At 38.2% G+C, this 25,889-nt stretch overlaps 1 protein-coding gene and 1 long non-coding RNA gene across 4 annotated transcripts in view; both read right to left on the reverse strand.

The window, feature by feature from the left end:
• CFTR (CF transmembrane conductance regulator) overlaps positions 1–603 on the reverse strand; it is a 185,811-nt gene extending 185,208 nt beyond the window's left edge. For all 3 annotated transcript variants that reach the window (XR_008296701.1, XM_053218169.1, XM_015067322.3), the window contains exon 1: positions 415–603. Coding sequence is in view for 2 of the 3 variants with exons in the window: in XM_053218169.1 (XP_053074144.1) it covers positions 415–467 (53 nt within the window). In the remaining variant the exon portion in view is untranslated. The remainder of the gene's footprint in view (positions 1–414) is intronic.
• Positions 604–643: 40 nt separating this feature from the next.
• The window catches only part of LOC128314733 (uncharacterized), a 64,071-nt gene continuing 38,825 nt past the window's right edge, over positions 644–25,889 (reverse strand). The window contains exons 3-8 of the long non-coding RNA XR_008296702.1: positions 22,144–22,214; positions 21,391–21,468; positions 18,953–19,046; positions 16,888–16,967; positions 11,753–11,832; positions 644–1,668 (exon numbers count right to left, since the gene is read on the reverse strand). This is a non-coding gene — a long non-coding RNA (uncharacterized LOC128314733). The remainder of the gene's footprint in view (positions 1,669–11,752; positions 11,833–16,887; positions 16,968–18,952; positions 19,047–21,390; positions 21,469–22,143; positions 22,215–25,889) is intronic.

Below are 25,889 nucleotides of genomic sequence, written 5' to 3' on the forward strand. Positions count from 1 at the left end.
AAAGACATCTAAGTTTCCAAGGCATGATGAAGTGGGGGAAACAAGGGACCAAACTTAAGTATTTGTTATCAACAAGTTTTTAACTCATTCATTTCTTAGAAAAACCTTAGAAGACAGTTGCACAGTAGCACATGGGGGCTTGAGAGTAGACTTCCAGGTGCAAGTAGTTCAGCCTTCAAAGCTAAAGCTCTGCTTCCAAACAACTGGCTTCAGTTCATTCTTTAATCTCCTTAACGTTTTCTATTTTATTCACAAAATCCACGTTCTCCTCCAAAACAATGAATGACAGCGCATCTTTAAAACAAACAAAAACAAAAAACCTATCCCTCTTTCCCCAAAACCCAGCCCATACACACGCCCTCTGCTTTCGTGGGCACGTGCCCTTCCAAAATTCTGCAGGACACCCCCCCTCACCTGAAAAAAAGTTTGGAGAGGACGCTGGCCTTTTCCAGAGGCGACCTCTGCATGGTCTCTGCGCGCGTCGGGGTCCCTGCTGGGGCAGGCTGGGCTCCAGCTCCTAATGCCAAACGCCCTACTCTTCTGGCGCAGGCTGCTCGCCCCTTTTTCTCTGACCCGCAGTGATGTCATTTGCTTCCAACTCCCCCCACCCACCGCTACCCCACACACCTCCCCTTTCCTGTCTCCTTCCCCCGCCTCCCCTGACCAGGTTAAAAACTGTGCGCTGCCAGGTCCAGCCCCCAATTTGCCCCAGCCGCTTCCTCCAGCTTCTGCGCTCCCCGAGCGCTCCTTCTTCTCGTCTCCTTCCCACCCCGGCTGCCCCGCGCCTCCCGTGGCCCATTCTCCCAGCCGGGCTCCCTCGCGCGCGCCCCTTCCAGGCCCGCGTGCGTACCGTCCAGCCCCAGCCCGGCCCGCAAGCGGGGGCCTGTTGCGGCCGCCCTCCGTGTCCGGCCTCCGACGCCGGGCGGGAGCAGAACCGTCCCCCGGGCAGCCTCCGGCACCCTCCTCCGCGCCAGGTTCCGCGGGACGCGGGGCGTGCGGCCGACAACTTCCGAGCCTTCTTCCGAGAGCCTAGCCGGGCTCGGGTTGCGCTGGCGAGGTGCATTCTGAAGGGGGAAGGGAAAGTGTCTCTCCTGTATCAAAACGCAGCCTCAGAGACCCGGAAAGTTCGGCGGCGGCGGCGTCTGCTGTGTTCACCTCAGCGCTTCCTTTGAGTGCCTGAGGCAAACCACGCTGTTAGTTTCAGGCTTAGGCGAGCTGTGAGTGCGGCTCAGACCCCTGGGAGACGCGCTCCCGGGGGGAGGGGGGAGGGGGGAAATCCCGCGGGGAGGTGACCGCTTTGTCATTTACGCTCACGATTTGTTCATTGTCCCGAGTGCTGAGTCGGACTTGCGTTCTGAAGGAAGGCTTTGCTGAGGGCTAGAGACTACGATGACAAATCGACAGTGTGTAAACTAACCCGCCCTCCTATAGATTTCCAAGTCTCGGTCGGCAAGAACATCTTGACTAATACACCGAAAGGAATCCGGCCTTTGAAGGGAAAGTAGCGCGTTAACCTCGAGCTGACTCACAGAAGCGCCATCTTCGGCTCTCTGAGGGCATCGAAGCTTTCCCAGGTGTGGGCGCCTTAGCTTCCCCGACGTTTTGTTGTGTGGATGGCGCGCCTGCCTGATGGGTTTTAAAGAGCCAAGACTTTTTAGGTCCTGAATCCTATGGTGGAAGAGCAAGGGCACTTTGAATTTAAAATGAAAAATTCAAATGAAAGTAAACATTTTGACCTGATTACTGCCCCTACAACTAAGGAAAGGGTGTTTACTTGTAGAGTACCTCATGGTTGATTTGTGGTCACCCAAATAGAGTACAAATAAAACGTGCATTTCACAGTAACAGAAAGGAACAGGCATTTAAAGTAATGAATGCATTCAGGTTTTTATAGCTCCAACTTTGCATTTATTTCATTGTCACCTTTTTTTCTATCTTAAAGTGAGTTGGACAAACATTTAAATTTTATTATTCTATACTTTACTAGTAGAGAAAATAGGAGTAACGAGATAAAAATGCATGAAGTTAGATACCAAGAAAGAACTTCAGCATTTCTAACTCGTGATCCTTGCTTCAAATCTCTCCACTGTGACATACAAGTTGAGGCTCTGTCCTCATTATTGACTTTTCCCAGGTATGTGATTGAACTCACAGGATCCACTTCCCTACCCCCACTCTATTGTTTGCTTTATAACAGATTTTGAAATGCATTAGTAATCCATTCGTCTTTGTCACCAAAGAGCAAGTGATAATAAAGGGATTAACAAGTTCCAGAGATCACAAAAGCTGACCAAGTGATATGGTTTGAAAAGACCCCAAATATTTGTCAGTCTCCTTCCTCTAGAAAGAATAAATGAAATAATGATTGTTTCTTGAATTCTTACTGTTTGCCAGGCATAATCTCATGAAAACTTTGTTACAATCATGTAAATGGGTGTTATTTTTCACAATTTTCGGTTAAGGAAACAGGGAAGAGAAGTAAATGCCTGTAATGGTAGGGCTAAGATTCAAACTCAGGTCTAATGCCAAACCACAACTCCCACCAGTGTGTAACACTGCTTCTAATCACATCATCCATCCTATATTGATATACCATCACTTACCAACCCAGTTTTTCTCCTCATATTGGTTTCATGAAATCATGACTGCCAGAACCTGCTCAGGACTGAGACAAGAAGTCAAAAACCTAGGTGCGCCTGGGTGGCTTGGTCAGTTAAGCATCCGACTTTGGCTCAGGTCATGCATGATCTCACGTTCCATGAGTTCAAGCCCCATGTCGGCTCTGTGCTGACAGCTCAGAGCTGGAGCCTGCTTCGGATTCTTGTCTCCCTCTCTCTGCCCCTCCCCTGCTCACGCTGTCTCTCTTACTCTTAAAAATAAACATAAAAAAAATTTTTTTTTAAAAAGCAAAAATCTACAAACCAAATAGTTACTGGTTTTATATTTTTAACAAATGACATTTAATTATAATATTCCATTTAAAGCATGTATACACACACACACATATATATATAGGTTTTTACTATAAAAGATTATATCCCAAATTTGTTCTTGGCATAAGTAAGATTTCACTATTTTTCAGAACAATAATACTGCTAGCAGATAGGAACAAATGAACTGAGCCATGATATTCAAGATTTGCATCTAGGTACCTATCTAATGAGAGAACGTAGATTGATGCACCAGGAAAGTGTTCAAATGTGGCTGAAGGTCAAGACTGAAATCCTAAATGTGGCTTTGAGATATCAGAAAGAGGAAAGGGATCAGTGACCAAGATGAAAGTATAGAGTGGTAATAAGAAACTGTGAAGTTCTTCTCTCCAAGCTGCTTAAGTATCAACTCATAAAATTTTATTATAATATTTTAATAGCTTATGTTTGTTGAGCACTTCTATATATGCCAAGCACCATGCCAAATACATGGCATGTTTTGCCTTTTTTAATCTTTATAACACTTTCATTGGACAGGTTTCTTCATTATCCATATATCCAAGACCCATGGTGGGTGTAGAGTTTACTTAAAAATAAAGAAATCTTAAAAAAAAAAAAAGATTAGGTAGCCATTTGTATGGCATTTTTTATTGCTGTAAAATGACATAACATCAAATTTACCATCTTAAACAATTTTTTAAATGTACAGTTCAGGGATAATACATTCACACTGTTGTGCAACCTATCACTACCATCCATCCCCACAACTCTTTTTTATCTTGTAAAATTGAAACACTATACCCGTTACACAATACCGCTCCATTCTTCCCTTCCCCCATGCCCCTGGCAACCACATTATACTTTCTTGTCTTCATGACTTTGGCTACTCTACCCCCATAGAGGTAGAATCATACAGTATTAGTCTTTTTGTGACAGGCTTATTTTACTTAGCATAATGTCCTCAAGGTTTATCCATGTTGTAGCATATTATGGAATTTCCTTCCTTTTTAAGGCTGAGCAATATTCCATTATATGTATATATCACATTTTGCTTATCAATTCATCCAGTGATGGACATTTGGGTTTTAGTTACTGTGACTAATACTGCTATGAACATTAGTGTACAAATTGTGTAGCATCATTTTAAGGATATGTTAAAAAGAAACAAGAAGAGGAGTGCCTGGCTGGCTCAGTCAGAAGAACATGCAACTCTTGATGTCAGAGTGGTGAGTTCAAGCCCCATACTGGGTGTGGCAGTTACTTTAAAATAAATAAACTTTAAAAAAAAGATAAATAGAAGAAAAGGAAGCCAACATTTATTTAGTACCTACTATGTGTTCAGCAATGTCTTATGCTTCGTACCAATGATCTCAATATATGAAAGCTCATGAGATAAGCTTCTGGTCATGTTCCTCACTCTACCAGATGATGGCTGAAGTCCCGCCATTAGATATCACCAGAGTGAAATTTTTCTATACTTTATTTATCCATTATTTTCTATTTCATTTGAGTGTATTCCTCAGATTCTGTCCTGAGAATGGGCTTAAAGTAGGCTTAAGTAGGTAGTGACCATGGGTGCACCAAAAACTGGAAAAGTAAAAGGAGAAAGGAAAAAGTCACCTCCATCAGGAAGGAAAGCTCATCAAAAAAGAGACAGGCAAGGCCTTGTTAGCTTCATGTGCTCAGGCTGGTTCTGCTTATAAACTTCCCTAAGCTGGAAGGGTAAGAGCAGCCAGGCTTCTTCCACAATGTGCTGCAGTGATGACCAACCACATATATACACATGGTAGTCTTACAAAGACATCTCAGACCCAGAGAGAGGTGTTCTGGTACGTGCGTAGGCCAGAGTATCATTTACTTGTACTGCTTTCAACCCTATGTGATCTGACAATTCTGTTTATAAACACACATGACACATACTTTTATTTATATACATATATAATGCTTTTTCCCCACAAGCTCCTTGGAGACAGGAATTATGTCTTATTTTCCTTTAACTCACCTTTTATTTAGTAATACAGTATATGAAATCCAACAACAGTTTTCTCTTGGGGCTACTAACGTAATAGTTAAAATATCATCCTCAAGGGGAAATCTGAAGATTCTCAAGAGATGAATGATTATCATTAATCTTTCATCAAGCAAGAGCTCATTGCTAAGGCAGGTGTACAGAATGAGGCAGGACCTCCACTCTTCAAAACTCAGAATCTACCTGTGGTCATCAAAATTCTCTGAAGATGGTAGCACAGTGAAATAGAAAGAGGTTTCTTGGGCTCTGAGAAAATGAAGAGCTAAATTTTCAATCCTGGTACCACTACTTACTTAGCTGTGTGGTCACCTTTCTGTGTCTCAGTTCCCTTTTCTGAAGCACAGCACAGGTAAATACAGACAACAATATTGTACTACAATCATCAAACTTACTAAAAGATTAGAATTTAATTATTCCAACTATTAGAATAATTAGGTAAAATGATAGAGGTGCTAATTATTGCTACAGTGACAATCATATTACAATATATGTGTGTCAAATTAATGTTTTGTACACCTTAAGTTTATACATGTCACATGTCAAATACATTTTAATGACAAAAAATATTAAAAATATCCATTTCACAGGGTTGTTGAATGGATTAAGTCAGGTTCTTTCTACCTCAGCACTATTGACATTTGGGACTAGGTAATTCTTTGATGTGGAGGACTGTCCTGTGCATTATAGAATGTTTAGCAGCATCTCTAGCTGCTACACACCGAATGCTGGTAGAACTACACCCCCCACCCTCCCAACACCCAGGATGACAACCAAAACTGTCTACAGAGATTGCCAAAAATCCTGGAGGGCAAAACTGCCCCTAGCTGAGAATCAATGGATGAAATAAATTACATATGATGCATATAACAGACATAAAGGATTCAGAACTGAATAAGCACTCAATAAATCTTAGACACTATTGTTACATACTACTGGTGATAAATCAGAAATCAGTGTAGCATTGCAAAAAACCCCACAAAATGCTACAGAAAACTGAATTCCCTAAGGCTATAAGAATTCTCAGGAACATTGGATTCTCTCATTCCCTCTGAAGTTATTTGCTTGTATTTAGACTAGATGAAAAGGGGGAAATTCAGGTAGCTTTCCAACTGTAAGATAATTTTAATTTAGAGGCAGAACTAGATTTTTATAGTGGAAGTCCTCACTCCTTTTCCACTGAAATGACATTTGAAAGCTCTTTTAATTACTCAAATTTTCAGCTCATCGCCAGTGTTACATTACCAACTACTGTGTCCAGATGGAATTTGGCACCCTGATGGGTCTTCTGTAAATTAAAGGTACTTCCTCATAAAGGAAATCTTAAAGATCCTCAGTCTGTATAAAATAAGAACTTATCAATGCTGTTAATAAACTGGAACAATTATGAACAATATTTTGAACACTATAATTTTGTCATGAATATAAAAGCTGATGATTCTAGGATTTTCTAAAATTGCTATTTATGAAATGTTTCATTATTTATATTAGTTTCTCTTTTCATTTTCCTACTGAAGCTTTTTTAGAAACAAGGGAATTCATAATACCAGACTAAATTTTCACTAGTGATATCATATCTGCTGAAAGCCAGATACAATCTATAGAGTTCAAAGTGTGGTCTTATATATTTGGAGTCTAGCAAGAAAAGTGGTGATTTTTTTCCTTCAGATGAATTCTATACTATTTTTTAAAGTTTTTTAAGTGTATGTATTTACTTTTTAGAGCAAGGGAGCGAGAGCAGGGGAAGGGCTCTGTCAGTGCAGAGCCCGACCTGGGGCTCAAATTCACCAACAGTGAGATTGTGACCTGAGCTGAAATAATTGGGCACTTAACCAACTCAGCCACCTTTGTGCTCCATACTAATTTATATGTTACATAGAAGAGTTACATTTAGAAAGGCAGTAGAGTACACTAAATAGAACAGCAGGTTACTTATTTATAACTATTTCCCCCCAAGTAGATAATTATAATAAAAACATGTAAATAAAGAAGGTAAGATAAAGAATAAGAGAGACTCGATGGGAGATTGTTAACGCACCTAGAAACTAAAAGTGACTGTGAATGTCTAGGCCCTCAACGTCCACTAGGCTTCTGTCCAAACCTTCTGTCAATATGCAAGTTCACCTGGAAATAAAAATCATCCTCCCTGCACCCCAGTAGTGGGAGAGTTTGCCGTTGAAAGGCTTATAGAATTGTCACTGACTGACATCATGGACAGCATTTTTAGTTATAAATTTTTTCAGAAACATTTATGTTATGGTCATTTTTTATGACCATTTTATGACCATTTTAAGGACACAACATGAAGTCAGTTACACAAGCGAGTCTGTTTGGTCTGGGAAACTGAAACTTGAAAATTACCAGGTTCTGATTTGCTTTAACTTACCCTGCATAGATAGAGTTTCTGACAGCTTGTTCTTTTAGGACACTATGTTGGCCATTTATTGATCTCCAAGTTCAGTGTGATTGGTGAAACTATGGTGATTAATCCATATGGTCAAAAGGACAAGCAATTCCTGTATCAGTAACTATGGCTCATTGGCCTCCACAGCCTACATCTCCGTGTCTCCCAGAAAGACTGGAACCTCTTCATTTCAAAGGCTGTTGAGAGGTAGCACTGATGAAATGATGGCAAAAGACTTTGGAACTCCCTTTTTTTTTTACATTTATTATTTATTTTGAGAGAGAGAGAGAGCAGGGGAGGGGCAAAGAGAGAAGGAGAGAGAGAATCCCAAGCAGGCTCTGCACTGTCAGCACAGAGTCCAATGCAGGGCTCAAACTCACAACCTATGAGATCATGACCGGAGCCAAAACCAAGAATCAGATACTTAACCAACTGAACCACCCAGGTGCCTCAAGACTCTGGAACTCTTCTTTACATATGCAAAAATTATGTTTAAAGATATGTATGAAAATTGTCAAAATCATTTTTGGAACAAAGCATATCATGCTATTAAAGAAAATCAAATTGACAAATATGTATCATGGTTTTCCCCTAAACAAATTTGACTGTCACAAAGCTTTACCTAAGAATATAAAATTTGCATTTTTTATAATAGCAAATTAAGCTGGGCATGATCCTGTTTTTACAAGAAAAAAATTATGTCTTATTTATTTTTTTAAATATTTTAATGTTTATTTATTTTTTGAGAGAGAGAGAGAGAGAGAGAGAGAGAGAGAGAGCAAGCCAGGGAGGGGCAGAGAGAGAGAGGGAGAGGGAAATCCCAAGCAGGATCTGCACTGAAAGTGCAGAGCCAATGTGGGGCTCAATCTCATGAACTGTGAAATCATGACCTGACCAAAACCAGGAGTCAGATGCTTAGCCAACTGAGCCACCCAGAAACCCCAAAATTATATGTTTTCTATAGAAGTAACCTTCTATACTTCAGTTTCATTTGTAAACTAGAATGACAATAAAATACACCAACTTTTTCTGAAGTATATAGTATAATTTATGCAACATTTATATATAAATGCTATATAAAACATATATAAAAACATGGGCTCAATCCCTTGAACTGTGAGAGCATGACCTGAGCCAATATTGAGTCAGATGCTCGACCGACTAAGCCACCCAGATGCCCCAAGAAATAGATGCCCCAAGAAATGAACCTCAGGGGCTGAGCACTTAATCACTGGGCTGGGTGTGTAACTGGATGGTTTTATAATTGTTTTAAGAGGAGTTGCCTTTTACAGTGTGTCCATTTGCTTCTCTGGTTAAGGTGAAAACTGGTATTTATCACAAAGGAGGTGTTATTTTCCTTCTTTTTCTTCATTTTTTCAGAATCCATTGAGAGGACTATTCATTATAGGAATGTAACATAAGTAGGTGTCAATGGGGATGGAAGGACAGAAGGAAATCTTTTCTTCTCTTTTTCTTTTGAGATTCAACAAAGTCAGAATCTATTTCATGAATTGCCATGACCGCTATTGAAATGCTTAAATATGGCCACCAAGGGTCCCCCAGGAGAATGTGACACATTATGCATGAGAGAAAAAGTTTAATGCCAATGCCTACTGCTTGGTGGGAGATGGGCCACTGTGCAGATGAAACTGGAAGGTTGCCTTTACCTACCCATCATAGGATTTCTGGACTTCTTGCTAACTTCAACACTTAAAAGTTAAAAAGACGTGTGAGCTTATTTGTATCCCAAGAAGTAGGTGAAAAGAGACATAAATGTTGTATATGTATGTTTGCATGAACACTGAATAAAAGCTTAGGTGATATATGTCATAATCATTTTATGCCATAAATGTCTAAACTTTTAAAATATTTTTTTCAAAACAAACAAACAAAAGGAATGCATCCTATGAAGTAAAGTGGCTTTCTGACTCCATTCCACAAATGTTTTTGGAAAGCCTATAGTGTTCCAGCTCTTTGCCAGGAAAGGGGAAAAGTGAACAGGACAGAATTCTGCTACAACTTTTAAAGAAAGGGCTTCTTGGATCTAAATTGCTACTTAAATGGACAAAGCAAAGTATTAGTTGCCTGAGCCCAGAGGAAATTACCAGCATCAGTGTTTCTTTCATTTATTCTGGATTCCCGTTAACCCTGCAAAATCTGCAGTAACTCCCTAAATCTCTTTCACCTCCCCTTCTTTTGCCCCCACTGCAGGCCTGCATTCTTTTTCCGTCCCTGGTTTTGGGACTGAAAACAAAATCTTCTCAGAGATCATTACATATAGTCATAAAGATACCCTGTTAGGAACAGAAAAATACTCCCATCAGGTAACTTTAAACATTTGACCCATAACCAGCTCCCTCCACCAGTACTTCATCAGAAGATAATATTCTTATAAATCCTATGTGTTTTACGTATCTTATTAAGTGCCGCAGCACACTGCATTTCATTTTTTGTGTTAGGAACATTAATATTTAAGATGTGAATATATAAAACAATTTTTAAAACTCTATCTTGGCATCTGAGTGGCTCAGCCAGGTAACTGTCCAGCTCTTGATTTCAGCTCATGTCATGATCTCACAGGTTCGTGAATTCAAGCCCAGTGTCGGCCTCTATGCTGACAGCATGAAGGCTGCTTGGGATTCTCCTTCTCCCTCTCTCTCTCTCTGCCCCTCCCCCTGCTTGTGTGTGCCTTCCGGCTAGCTCTCTCTCTCTCTCTCTCTCTCTCTCAAAAGTAAATAAATAAATATTAACAAACAAACAAACAAACAAACACTAGAAGCCTCCAAAATGGGAGTGTCTCAGTCCTCTGTTTCTCCAGAAGACTCTGCAAACTCCTCACTCCTCTCAGAGGCCAGGCAGAGGCATATGAGGAGCCCAGCAGGTTCTCGCACAATTTGACAAATGTCAAATCCCCAAGGCTGAGCAGGAGCTCCACTCCTCATGCCCCTCAGGGCCCACAGGGGTGCTTCATCTTGTTTACTGTCAGATGACCTGCATGCCCTCAACACTATGGGGGAATAGAAACCTTGAACCTTTCTGCACCTGCTAGTGCTTGGCACTGTGGGAACCTGGCAACTGACAGCTCCCTGGAGCACAGCCAGGCAGTGGAACACCCAGTCCCACGCTGCAGGCTCATGGCCAGGCTCAGAGCCAGCCACCAGCTGCAACTACACTGCTATATTTTTCAAGACCCACTTTGCTCGTGATTCTACTTGTTCTTAGGAATTCTTTTTGTTAACACCTATTAAATAATAAGGCAAATGACTCTTGGAAATTATTTTTCTGGTCCAAAACAGAGTAGGGAAAAAAAGCCCATCAGATTATTCATGTCGTATCTTCCTTGCTTTTGAGAAAGCGAAGATTAAAAAAAATTATGCAAAATAAATTTAGATTTAAGGATCGGAGAAAAAGTGTAGACCTCTATTCAATCGTCTGAATGTATTCACACACAAACCCAAACAAATTTGAGGCTTGTAACAATCTGAATAATTCAAGAAAAATGGACTATTTCTGCAATCTGTTTCTATGTTCATGCATACTTAATTTATTTTTTCTTTTTTTCACTCATACTTAATTTTAAAATATACTTTCGCTTGGCTATGTAAGAAAACAAACCTTAGACTGTCTCATTTTAAAATTTATTGTCTATCAGACAGCATGGCACAGGGTTAGAGCTCCTCTGCTGGGAGCGGAGCTCATTTGTAAAATGGGGGAAACAAGAGTTTCCATTACATAGGATTGTTCTGAGAATTAAATGAGTTCATGTAAGGAAAAAATGCATGCCTGACATAGAATAAGACATAGAGTAAGAGCTCAATAAATGATGGTGTGTATGTGTGTGTGTGTGTGCGTGCGCGCACACACATTTCAAATTTCACATCCTCACATTAGTGATTTCCTGAAGGCTGAACTGGTCCTTCCGTGATTTTTTTTTTTTTTTACAAGAAAACATGAAGTGTGTATGGGATAATTCTTTATGGCTTTTTAAATGCACATCTCCTCAACCATATTTAGTTTTTATTTATTTACTTCCTTCAAAAGAAAGAGAAAATAAAGCTCAACAATAAGAAAACAACAACCCTTTTAAAAACTAAGCCAAACATCTGAGCAATACTACACTAAAGAAGATATACAGATGGCCAATAAGCATATGAAAAGATGCTCATCATCATTTGTCATTAGGGAATTGCAAATGAAAACAACCATGATATACCACTTCTCACCCTTTAGAATGGCTAAAATCCAAAAAAACTGACAACACCAATCACTGGTGACGATTGCTGGTGGGAATGCAAAGTGGTACGGCCACACTGAAATACAGTTTGACATTGTCTTACAAAGCTAAACATAGTCTTACTATATAATCTAGCAATCACACTTCAAGGTATTTACCCAACTGACTGGAAAACTTCAGTCCACACAAAAATCTCCATGCAAATGTTTATGGTAGTTTTATTCACAATTGCCAAAACCTGGAAGTAAACAAGGTATACTTAAATCAGTGAATGGATAAACAAACTGTGGTACATCTACAAAATACAAGACATGAATGGACTGTAAATGCATATTGTTATTGAAAGAAGCCAATGTGAAAGCCTATGTACTATAAGATTTCAATTACGCATATTTTGGAAAAACGTCACTATATACAGATGGTAATCGATCAGTGGTTGCCAGAAATTTGGGATGAGGAGGGGAAGGCTTAAATAGTATGAAAATTAATAAAACTCACTTAAAATGGAGTGGGGAGGCCAGAAGGGAGAGCTCTCATGCCCCACCACTACTCATCAAATGCGGTCCCAAACAAGAAGAGACCTACCTAACACTCCTCACAGGAAGAAGCTTATACCCTACTACCCCAGCAGGGGAAGAAAGATGTTCTCCTTGCCCAGCAACAGCCCAGCCAATGTAGGACTGTCAAAACACAGTCAATGAAAAGTCACTAAACTTGGAACTCCCAGTTTACTCCAATGGACTTTTTGTTTATAACAGCCCCTCCCAACTTCCCCATCCCTTTCCTCTATAAATGAGGACTCCAGATTTGCCTGTGGTTTTGCCATAGCATGCATGTCCTGAATTGCAATTCTCTGTTATTCCTGAGTAAATCCATTTTACTGGTAAAATAACTCACAGTTTTATTTTTAAGGTTAACAATAGTTAAAACAAGGAATATTTTTAGGGTGGTGAAGCTGTTAAGTATATAAACTTTTTTTAATGTTTATTTATTTATTTTGAGAGAGAGAGCATAGCAGGGGATGGGCAGAGAAAGAGGGAGAGAAAGAATCCCAAGCAGGCTCCATGCTGTCAGCACACAGCCCCACACAGGGTTAAATTCCAGACTGTAAGATCATGATCTGAGCCAAAATCAAGAATCAACACTCAACCAACTGAGCTACCCAGGTGTTCCCAGTATGTGAACTTTTAAAAAATCATTTAGGAGATGGGGGATGGGGAGGAACTCCAGAATGGAATGCAGCATGTGACAAGAGATTCTAAATGTATTACAAATGTATGAAACCATCTCACTGGAAGTAGTGGGAAGAAAAGGTTCTGGACTAAGTAACTCTGGAAATGAGTGGAGTCCAAAAAACTAATAGTAGAAGAGCCAACATGAAGTACACCTCTGGCTGATAAATTGTATCCCATGGGATACAGATGAACAATTCTGAAATCACTATACATCTACAATGGAGATGAAAAATTAAGTAAACAGATGGTGGAAGTCAGCTTTCTCACTGTTGATGTGGGAAGTTACAGATAAGCAAGGGAAGAGGTTAGAATGATCCATGTGGTAATGAATCAGAATTAGAGACACCAGTTCAAACTCATGTTTAGCTTAATAAAGATGCAGATGCTTGCATACAGAAATATTTATGTAAAGTTAGTATACATGCATATATTTTCTTGCTCTGTCAGCTGAGACAGTCTAGAAGCCAGGACATCTCAGTAGCCACCAACACACCCTAGTACCTAGATCTTGGTTTGTAATACTATTCCTTAATAAAAGAAACCAGGATTCCTTTTAGGACTGAGGCAGGAAATGTATAAGATGAGTGTGGAGCATCCTGTAGTACCAGAAAGGAAGTGCTTAAAAAAACAAACAACAACAACCAAAACCCACAGTGAATGGGGTATTTCAAAGGGACACAATAATCAGGTATAAGAGCCCCTCCAGTGGCTAAAGCTGGAATGGTCTGTCAATAAAATAACTAAAAACCAACTGAATTGTAACCCAAGTATAAAGTAAATATGCAAGAGTCCATACTGACATAAAGAAATAATTGGATAAATTAACAGGGGAGAATAGACAAATTTCCTGTACAGAAGAATTCCAAATAATTTATGAAAATATTTTACTTTTAAGGAAGTAGAGTTCAACTCTTTACTCCTTTTAGTGTAGGTTGTACATGATGGCTTCCTTCCAAAGAGCACAGTATTGAAGGGAAAAAAGAGTAACATTACAAAGAAGGAACCTGACAAACACTAGCTCACCCAGGCGATCAAGGTCAACACCAACAGTGATAGATCATGTTGATAGTAGATACCCTTGATATTATGGATGAAAATGGTACTTTACCTCTGGGTCCTGTTCCAAAAATCCATAACCCTGGTTTAATTAGGAAAACAAACCCCAAACTCTCAAAGTCATCAAAAATAAGGAAAATCTGAGAAGCTATCACAGCCAAGAGAAGCCTAAGGAGACACAAGAACTAAATAAAATGTGTTATACTGGATGACAACTTGGAGCAGAAAAAGATCATTAGGTAAAAACTGGGGAAATCTGAATGAAGTATGGATTTTAGTTAATAATTATGTATTGATATTTGTTCATTAGTTGTGGCAAATGTACCATACTAATGTAGGATGTTAATAATAGTGGAAACTGAGTATGGGCTATACAGGACCTCTCTGTAGTATCTTCACAATTTTTCTGTAAATCTAAAATTGCTTTCATATAAAAATTCAAATTTTTATTTAAAAACTAAAGAAAATTTTTTTATTGATCTGTGGCACATTTTCCATGTAACAAAAAATTATTAACAACTTGAACATTTAGTAATATTTAATAACAATATCTCAAGCCCAGTCAGGTTCTTTTATCTCACGTTTAGTATTTTCAATATTAATACTCTTTAGGGGTGCCTAGGTGGCTTAGTTGGCTAAGCATCCAACTCTGGATTTTGGCCCAGATCATGATCTCATGGTTCACGAATTAAAGTCCCACATGAGGCTCTACCCTGACAGTGTGGAGCCTGGTTGGGATTCTCTCTCCCTCTCTCTCTGCCACTCCCCCATTTGCATACTCCCTCTCTCTCAAAATGAATAAACTTTCAAAAAGTTAATATTCTTCAGATTTATTATTCTCAAATACTTCTTTTGCAAAGGTGACCATAGGATCTAGGTCTTAGAACATAAAACTTCAAAAGTCTGAAAAATGGCCTCAAAATGGGTTATTTTATGACCTTAGAAAAACTTCCTACCCGCAATGGGAAATAAATCATATAAAAAGCATATAAAAAATAAATCAATGGATATTTCTTTAAAATAAATCAAAACAAAATCTAACCCTACTATATTTCTTTTTTTTTAATTTTTTTAAAGTTTATTTATTTCTGAGAGAGAGAGAGACAGCATGTGAGTGAAAGGAGGGCAGAGACAGAGGGAGACACAGAATCTGAAGCTGTACTGACAGCCCAGAGCCTGATGCAGGGCTTGAACTCACGAACTGTGAGATCATGACCTGATCCGAAGTTGGACACTTAACCGACTGAACCACGCAGGTGCCCCAGAATTTCTTTCTCTCTCTCTTTCTTTTCTTTCTTTCTTTCTTTCTTTCTTTTTCTTTCTTTTTTAGTTTATTTATTTTGAGAGAGAGAGAGAAACAGAGAGAGAGAGAGCAAGCGTGAGCACAAGTGGGAGTGGGGGGCGGGCAGAGAGAGGCAGAGAGAGAATCCCAAGTAGGCTCTGCACCGTCGGCACAGAGCCCAATGTAGGGCTTGAACTCACAACCGTTAGATCATGACCTGAGCCAAAACCAAGAGTCGAATGCTTAACCGACTGAGTCACCCAGGCAGCCCCCTACTAAATTTCTTGATCCCATGAAAGATGGCAAGGAAAATAAAATCTGCATGTTCCCTTGTCAACTCAGGACCATCAAATTGGGCTGCAGTTATTCAATAACCTGTAGCTTTAATTAGGAAAATGGAGTGAGTTCAAGCCCCATGTTGGGCTCTGTGCTGACAGGTCAGAACCTGGACCCTGCTTCAGATTCTGTGTCTCCTTCTCTCTCTGCCCCTCCTCCACTCAGGCTCTGTCTCTCTCTCTATGTCTCTCTCTCTCTCTCTCTCTCTCTCTCTCTCTCTCTCAAAAATAACTAAACATTAAAAAAATTTTTTTTCATAAAAAAAACTTTTGGCATCAATCATGCCGAAGTTTACAAGTAATATTAGCTTCTCATTATAAAAGTTGTATGGCTTAAAAATAAAAGTGGATTTGGCCACAGAGTGGTGACAAAGTTTTACTCCTGTTGTATTATGTAAAAAAACATTTAGATTCTAAAAAAATATTGGATTAAAACATGCAACTTTAGGGTCTATTCTCTATGGCCTCTAGGAAAATATTTTACTTAAATAATTATATTCTATCAGTATAATCCCCTTTCCATCTCTCCATTCACTCTGTTCTCTCATTCTTATACTATAGTTACCATTACTGATTTTTCAGCTTTAAATATTTACATGGATTGCTATGAACTCACAAAAAGCTGTCACATTTCACTCACAGAAAAGTATTCTGGAAGTAGTTGAAGTTGCTCAGCCATGGCTTTTACATCTCTATTAGAAAATGTGTAGTAAAACATGTTTTAAAAACATAGTATTTTCTTTGTGGAACAACTTATATTAGAAGACATTGAGGCATAAAACATGCATCTCTGTTGCTCACTTGATTGTACCTGTCTTGTTTTCCAATATGAATCAAACTCACTTGTGTATCCAGGATAAACTAAATGCAGGAAATTAATTAGTATTGAGTCCTTAATGTGCTAAGCTTTGTGTTCTTTTTCTCATTTAACTCTCTCATTATCCTTATAAGGTAATTATTATTAAACCATTTTATTCTTGAGGAAAATAGGTTTCAAAAGAATCTTTAAGAGACTTATCTATAGCTTTACATCTAGCACAGGTAGACCTGGGTTAGATCTAACTGATCCCAAGACCATTCTCTTTCACTACATTGGTGTGGGGCAAAATGTCAGTCAGTGAGCTAAAATCATTGAGAATAAGAAATTGTAGAATTAATTTCCTTCATATTCTTTAACAAGAGATCTTAACTGAGAAAAAAAATTTAAGTTTTTACTGCATATTACCAGTGAAATAATTTAAACTGGAAAAGTCAACTGGCCTCTTAACATCACACAGGTTTTTTGGCATTTAGCAAAAAAGATTCTGTATGGTTATTCCCTTGAGTCCCAAGAGGTCTGTGCTATAGGACGAAAAGTAAGTAAAGAGAGCATTAAGGAGAAATACCTTCTTCTTACCCTTCCCAGTTGATGGGGGCAACTCTCATCCAAAAATTGAGGCCAGTGCTCAAACCAATGTTCCAAGGCCTATGAATGGCAGAGAGGGTAAAGGTTAAATTATGGGTATGGAGAGTAATGAAAGTGTTTTGCTCTTGAGCATGGAAGTCCACATTATCTGTATCTAAGGACACATACAGGGTTTTGTTTTATAACACTGTACAGAAATATTTAAGCTTATAGCTTCTAAAAATAAGACAAACTTTAAATTCTTTTATTTTTTATTTTTTTGAGAGAGCATGAGCAGGGAAGAGGAGCAGAGGGAGAGAATCCCAAGCAGGCTCCATGCACAACGCCAAGCCCGATGCACAGCTCAATCCCATGACCCTGGGATTGTGACCAGAGCCGAAATCAAGAGTTGGATGCTCAAATGACTGAGCCACCAGGTGTCCCTAAGTTCTTTTTGTAATCTTTGGAATGGTTGGGACTGCACTGCATGTTTCCAGGCTATCTAATTAACAGTTTTGCACACAAATAGACTTGTATTTTCAAATGCTATTGGCCATATATTTGTATTTTCTACTCAACTAGAAAGTGCTATTCATTAAATCATTATGAGAACTACCCTTCAGGCATATTTCTGCATATGAAAACTGCTCTCTTAGCATTGGTCCTTAGGTTTTATCAAACTATCTTCATTTTTTTTTCTGTAAAATTCTACATTGATAGCATTTGCTTATTAACACTTAGTTTTAAGTTATGTTGGGATTTATTTTAAACATTTTTATGTGCTACACTTAAAAACAAATGGTAGGTTTACAAAATGCTTTTAACTCTTGATAAATTTAAGAATTTATAGGTAAAAAAAGAGAATATGAAAGACATTTGGGTATCGGTTATTCATATGGCAATTTGCTTCCAGTCACTGAAAAACCTTCAGTGCTATAATAGATTTTTTAATGTTAATGTATAATAAAGTTTAAATAAGTGTAAATAAATTAACATATTTCAGATAAGTGTTAAACTTGACAAATAATTTTACCTTTCTACTTTTCATGCATTTAATTACCCATCTCTTAGGAAGGATTCTTATGGAGGACATTTCAGAATCACCTATATTTTGTATAAATTAATTCTAACTTCACCACTTCTTGGTTCCTGATCCATTTCTATTCCTGCTTCCTGAACCACTGATATTTGTCGGAATTTGTCAAATTCCTCAGATGCAGGGGAATAGGAGAGAAGGTTCATATCTTATGTTTAAATAACCACATTTCTTTCTTACTACTGAATTATCACCAGTAACTGGGTGTTCTTTATTTATTCTTCTTCTTTTCATTATAAAATAATTTTATAGAAAAGATTGGGTTTGTAGTAATAGAGCAGAAAGGGCCTGAAACACATCATTCTACAAACTAGTCTAAGAAAATGACATTAAATCAGAAATGAATACCTAAATAAATACATTTCCAAAAATAAACAATGGTAATTTTAACGATGAGTTCATGCTTTTAGGTATGCCTGATTTCTATGCACTATTTTAGGAGGATCACAGGGGGACCAATTCGTGTATTTATGTACCTCAGTGGGAATACCTCTAAACCAGGCAAATTTAAGCTCTACCGTCTAAGAGCAAAGAGTTATTTAGTATTGATATCAACTTTAACCCCTGCAGCAGTGAATTCCAAGTATTCTTGGAATCGTCACTATTTTTCATCTCTAGCCTAATTTTAAGAAATAAATTATGCTGATTCTCATCAACTGTTCACCCTTGTTACTCCATCAGAAGAGTCACAGAGAACACAATTCTCCTCATTATGTGTCTCATACATGGTACAGGGAAATATGCAGTCAGTCAGTAAGAATGAGTACTTTTTATCCTCCCCAGTGTCTAGTTCTTTGATCTGACAAGTGTAAAACACGCAAAAGTTAAATAATAGACATTAAATTAGAAGTTAATATTAACTTTCAGTCTTTTTTCTGAATAATATTCTGACCAAATTTAAAAAAAATAGGAATCAATGCATTATATTTATATACAGCACCTTTGGGGCATATAATCAAATTTAACTCACTTCAGTGAATATTTATCAGGTGTCCACCATGTGTAAGGGGCCTCTTACACAGAAAGTCAGAGGGTCCTTTGGCCCAGGCCTCACGTGACGCACACTGATAAGACAGAAAGAAGACAGTCACTGATCAATGTTAAACTTATGTCCAGTTACCAGACCACATCAACTGAAGTACACTATGAGTTCAGCTTTTTAGAAATCCTATGATCATCTTACTAACAACACAGTTCCTTTGGGAACTGTTGTGGGAATGTGTGTGTTTTATTTGCATCCACCTGTCTAATGAAACACTTAAAATATGCCACAATTTTGTGACCCTGCCATTTCTTCAGTTTTTAATATATTGAGGGCCTCAAAAAAATGCAAATGGCCCTGGCCTTTCTGAAGATCTGAAAGGTTCTACAGAACATCATGCTAACCTCTGAGGACAAAACACAGTCTCTTTTCTCAAAGAGCTTACTGCTAGCAGAAAAAAAAGAAACAAAAACAAAAATACCTAGTATAGATGATAGTTTAAGAGCCCTTTAGAGATATACATAGCCATGAGACTCAATGGCACCAAAGATCATTTTCAGGTAAGATTTAGAATGGTTTCAAGAGGACATGTCTTGAAGATGGATCTTGAAAGACAAGGAGCCACTGACAATATGAAATGAGTGAGAAAGACATGATGAGAGAAGCATTTTTAGGAACAGCACTGTTGGGTCAGTGTGTGAAAAGTAGAGAAGGAAGTAAACGTGGAAAATCAGATTGGGACCATGTAGTTCAGAGTCTACTACTATCATTGGTAAAAATAAGTCATGATGGGGCTTTGAGCAAGAAAGTAACATCACTGCATTGCATTTTAGGAAAATAAAACTGAAATAAATATACACAGTGGCTCAATAGAACAGGAAGAGATGATATGGGAAACCTGTGAGGAGGTGGCCACAGCAACCCTAAGCCTGAGGGTTCATCACTCTGCCAACCAAAAGAATTTCCTTTTTCTTCAGTCCTGAAGACCCCTTCCTTGTAATACTCTCTCCACCTGCTTCCCAAGCTCTAAGCTTACCTTCAGGGGATAATCAAAAGCAATGCTTTTTATTCATTGTTTTGAAATATTCCTCATTCAGACCAGGGGGGTTCCTCATCAAAGGTAAAACTTTTCTTCCTCATCCAGTTTAGTCCTTTTAAAATAACCAGATCTTATCCCATGACATATTCATTACACATAGTCAGGAAATTCAACACCAATTCACAAACCAGGAAGCATTTAGTCTAAGACAACTAAGTGACAAACATTATTGCTTCCATTGGCTCAAAGGAGTTAAGTGTTAAGAGTCACTCAAGTCAAGGTTTTTTCCCATTGAATAAATGAGGAATAGAATTAGGACTTCCGAGAATGAGATTATTTTTCTAGCTTTTCCTTTTGTTGAAGAATCAATTTTTTTCAACTGTACATGATCCCCCTGGCTAATTCAATAAACAGATTAAATTTAAGATAAGCAGATACCTATGTAATAACAGCTAATACTTATAAATCACTCACCGTGTGCCAGCAGCATTCTAAGCACTATGTATAATTTTGTTTGACAGTTTAAAAATAAAAAATATTTTTATACATGAGGTCCACAATAAGAAGGAATTCTCACTATTTGGAATAAGCAGTATGGAGATCTATCCTCCCAATGAGAGAAACTATTCAGTTTCTCCTTGCTCCTATACTTTCAGAACAAAGGCATTATTCAAGTAGAGAAGGCAAAAATCCAAGCTGCCACTTGAGTTTTAACAAAGGTTACACACAAGCTATCTTGAGCTATTGAAATACATAGTTTATCACACCATCTAATGTTTTGAAAAGGATGTTTTATTATTGATTAAACAGATTTAAAGTTGCAAGAGAAAACATCTTAATATACCTGCTAAAATTGTATTTAAACATTCCCGTGGGGGACAGTACTGCAAGAAATGGAAAAAAATCTGTATTGTATTGCACTTGGGTTTCCTTCAATTATGTAGACTCATTACTTGATTAATAAAACTATAAAAGTATGCTTAACAACTCTACATGTTGAAGTAACGACCAAATGGCAGTATTAAGATATACTGTATATGAAAAACGAACACCATATCTGTAACTGAATTAGAACACCAATATAAAAGCAGTCTAATTAATCAGCATTATCCAAACTAAGAGAGGACATTTTGGACATATGACCTCAAAATATACAGAATATTCATATTTTCAATACAGTCACTGATTTATAAACAATTAAAAGTTCAAAGTACTAATTTCACTTCAAATACATTTATTAGGCCAAATATATCTATGTCTCCTGCTCTCTCTGTCCCTCCCCTCCCTCCGCTCTGTCTCTCTGTCAAAAATAAAAATAAAACATTTAAAAAAATTATAATTCCTACTGAAATTGTTTCAAAATAGAGTAATTAGAGAACAAAATAACCTGCTTTGTAACTATTTCAGAGAAGTGTTTAGTTTGAATCAAGACAGAGATGCGTTTTTTTTCTTTCTCACCTGCCCTCTGCTGGCAAAAGAGAGAAAAGTGAAAAGTAAGGAGGCTTCACACATCATGAAAAAGCACATTTTCCCACAAGAAATATATAGTGTTATAAAATCTTTCACAAGACCAGATTAATTTGTCATTCATATTATCACATCACTCATATGTGAGTTAAGATTGAAGTGTAAAAAAAATGTTTGGAACCTGGAAATATTTCACTATTTAACATAGTTGGGATTAAACAACCATCTTAAAGTAAGAATAGAAACATCAGGGCGCCTGGGTAGCTCAGTCAGTTAAGCATCTGACTCTTGATTTCTGTTCAGGTCATGATCTCAGGGTCATGAGATTAAGCCCTGCGTTGAGTCCTGTGTGGAACCTGCGTTAGGCACTGCGCTGGGCACGGAGCCTGCTTAAGATTCTCTCCCTCCCTCTACCACATGCGCTCATACTCTAGATAGACAGATATATAGATAAAATAAAAGTGTCAGAATGGGGGATACGTGGGTCATTTTTATCTTCACATCCTTACTGACAAAGTTAACAGGGACTAAATGAGAGTCCATTAGTGGTATTTATAACTGATTGAATGACCGTTTCCAAAAAGGTCTGATTACTAGTCACTAGGGGCCAGGATAGAGGTTAATAAGGATGTTCTACAGGACTTTATCTCCGGTTGTTCCTCGGTAACATTACCATCAATGCTGAGAATGAAGCTCAGTGAATTCGAATCCATAAAGATCTCAACAGTCTGGAAGCTGAAAATTCTATTGAGATAAAATAAAACAGGAATTACTGTATAGACCTGAAAGTCTGACCAAGTTTCATGCTCACAGAAGTTCCATTTGTGAAAGAGACTTTGACATTTTTGTTATTAGGAAACTCAAAATATGTTTACAGTGTGACTCAGTACTAAACACAGTTAACAGTAAGTGCCTTCATTGCACACTTGGTGGGTAGCAGGTCAACACCGAGCACTTGACATATACTATAAAACCCCAGAATAATTCAAATATAGATTTGTGATTGGCTCATTTATTACCCAGCTCTCATTCTCTAAAAGGAATGAGCTACAATTTTTTTTTCTGGGGAAGGAAAATTAAGAAATGACAGTCTCTCTAGACAACTTTAATTTTTTGTATGCAGTATAAATTTCAGCATCTTTACTACTGTGCTTACCATGAAAATGCACTCTTTAGTTGCACACTTAGCCCTGCCTTTTAGGTAAGTGGAATTTTTAGACCAATATATTGTCTTTTTTTGAAATTTAATATACACATAGAAAAGTACACAATTCATATATTACAGCTTGATGACTTTTCACAAAGTGAATACACCCCAAGTAATTGCCACCAGATCAAGAAATAGAGCATTCCAGCAAAACAGAAGCTTCCCTCTTGCCTCCTCTAAATCTTACCTCCTCTCCAAAGAATGAATCAATCTATCTATCTATCTATCTATCTATCTATCTATCTATCTATCTCTTTAGAGAGAGAGAGAGAGCACAAATGGGGGAGAGGGGTAGATGAAGAGGGAAAGAGAGAATCTCAAGCAGGCTTCACGTTCAGCAGGGAGCCCCTCATGAGGCTTGATCCCACGACCCTGGGATCATGACCCGGACCAAAATCAAGAGTCGGAGGCTCAACTGACTGACCTACCCAGGCACCCCCAGAAACTGCTATTCTGATTCCTATCACCATAGGTTTGTTTTGCTTCTGCATCACATAAATGGAAGTCTACACTATGTTCTCTTTAGTGCGTTCTCTTTCATTCAAATTATGTTTGTGAGTCTTGCACTGTTGGTGGGAATGCAAACTGGTGCAGCCACTCTGGAAAACAGTGTGGAGGTTCCTCAAAAAATTAAAAATAGACCTACCCTATGACCCAGCAGTAGCACTGCTAGGAATTTACCCAAGGGATACAGGAGTACTGATGCATAGAGGCACCTGTACCCCAATGTTTATAGCAGCACTCTCAACAATAGCCAAATTATGGAAAGAGCCTAAATGTCCATCCACTGATGAATGGATAAAGAAATTGTGATTTATATACACAATGGAGTACTACGTGGCAATGAGAAAGAATGAAATATGGCCCTTTGTAGCAACATGGATAGAACTGGAGAGTATTAAGCTAAGTGAAATAAGCCAAACAGAGAAAGACAGATACCATATGTGTTCACTCTTATGTGGATCCTGAGAAACGTAACAGAAACCCATGGGGAGGGGAAGGAAAAAAAAAAAGAGGTTAGAGTGGGAGAGAGCCAAAGCATAAGAGACTATTAAAAACTGAGAACAAACTGAGGGTTAATGGGGGGTGGGAGGAAGGGGAGGGTGGTTGATGGGTATTGAGGAGGGCAACTTTTGGGATAAGCACTGGGTGTTGTATGGAAAACAATTTGACAATAAACTTCACATATTGAAAAAAATAAAAAATAAAAAAAATAAAGGTGCATAATTCTCACTGACTTCCTTCAGATCTTTACAGAAAAAGAAGAAAGGCCTTAATTCATTCTCTGGAATCCTAAAGTGATATGTTTTTGTTATATTTGTGATCTATATTACAAACTAAATTTTATTGAAATTCTTTTGTGTACACAAACCCCCGCCCAAAAAAAACGTTTGTGGGGTTCATCCATATAGTTGTATGTAAAGGCAGTCTATTCATTTTCATTGCTACATAGTACCCCATTGTAGGTGTATACTAATACATTTATCCATTTTATTCCTAATGAACAGTTGCAGTGTTTACAGTTTTTGCATGTCTTTTTGGAATCACTAGTAGCAAGAATAGAAAATTTGGGTCATGGGTTTTGCATATGTTCAGCTTTAGGAGAAACTGGAGTGGTTTTCCAATTCACAGTAGTATCAATTCATAATTTATATTCTACTAACAACAGCATATGGCAGTTCTACTTGTTCCACATCCAAGACAATTCTTAGCGTTACCATTTTTTTTCCTTTTTAAACTTTAGTCATTTTGGTGAATAAGTAGTAGTATTTAATTGTGGTTTTAAGTTGCATTTTCTGCTGATTATAATTTTGAGCAATTTTTATATGTTTACTGGCAAATTCAATGTATTCATTCATGAAATACTTATTAAATTCATCTACTCTTTCTTCCATCAGATTATGTGTTCTCTCTCTCTCACTGATTTTTAGGAGTTCTTCATATATTCTGGTGGAAGTCCTTCATCAGATATAATATATCGCAAATATCCTCTTCCCCTCAGTGACTTGACACTTCACCCTCTTAATGATATCTGATGAAAAAAGGGCTTAATTTTATTTTATTTTTTTTCAATATATGAAATTTATTGTCAAATTGGTTTCCATACAACACCCAGTGCTCATCTCAACAGGTGCCCTCCTCAATACCCATCAACCACCCTCCCCTCGCTCCCACCCCCCATCAACCCTCAGTTTGTTCTCAGTTTTTAAGAGTCTCTTATGTTTTGGTTCTCTCCCACTCTAACCTCTTTTTTTTTTCCTTCCCCTCCCCATGGGTTTCTGTTAAGTTTCTCAGGATCCACATAAGAGTGAACACATATGGTATCTGTCTTTCTCTGTATGGCTTATTTCACTTAGCATAACACTCTCCAGTTCCATCCACGATGCTACAAAGGGCGATATTTCATTCTTTCTCATTGCCACGTAGTACTCCATTGTCTATATAAACCACAATTTCTTTATCCATTCATCAGTTGATGGACATTTAGGCTCTTTCCATAATTTGGCTATTGTTGAGAGTGCTGCTATAAACATTGGGGTACAAGTGCCCTTATGCATTAGTACTCCTGTGTCCCTTGGGTAAATTCCTAGCAGTGCTACTGCTGGGTCATAGAGTAGGTCTATTTTTAATTTTTTGAGGAACCTCCACACTGTTTTCCAGAGTGCTGCACCAGTTTGCATTCCCACCAACAGTGCAAGAGGGTTCCCATTTCTCCCCATCCTCGCCAGCATCTATAGTCTCCTGATTTGTTCATTTTAGCCACTCTGACTGGCATGAGGTGGTATCTGAGTGTGGTTTTGATTTGTGTTTCCTTGATGAGGAGAGACATTGAGCATCTTCTCATGTGCCTGTTGGCCATCTGGATGTCTTCTTTAGAGAAGTGTCTCTTCATGTTTTCTGCCCATTTCTTCACTGGGTTATTTGTTTTTCAGGTGTGGAGTTTGGTGAGCTCTTTATAGACTTTGGATACAAGCCCTTTGTCTGATATGTCATTTGCAAATATCTTTTCCCATTCCGTTGGTTGTCTTTTAGTTTTGTTGGTTGTTTCCTTTGCTGTCCAGAAGCTTTTATCTTCATGAGGTCCCAGTAGTTCATTTTTGCTTTTAATTCCCTTGCCTTTGGGGATGTGTCAAGTAAGAAATTGCTGCGGCTGAGGCCAGAGAGGTGTTTTCCTGCTTTCTCCTCTAGAGTTTTGATGGTTTCCTGTCTCA

Source organism: Acinonyx jubatus, chromosome A2, assembly GCF_027475565.1.
Source record: "Acinonyx jubatus isolate Ajub_Pintada_27869175 chromosome A2, VMU_Ajub_asm_v1.0, whole genome shotgun sequence".
NCBI lineage: Eukaryota > Metazoa > Chordata > Mammalia > Carnivora > Felidae > Acinonyx > Acinonyx jubatus.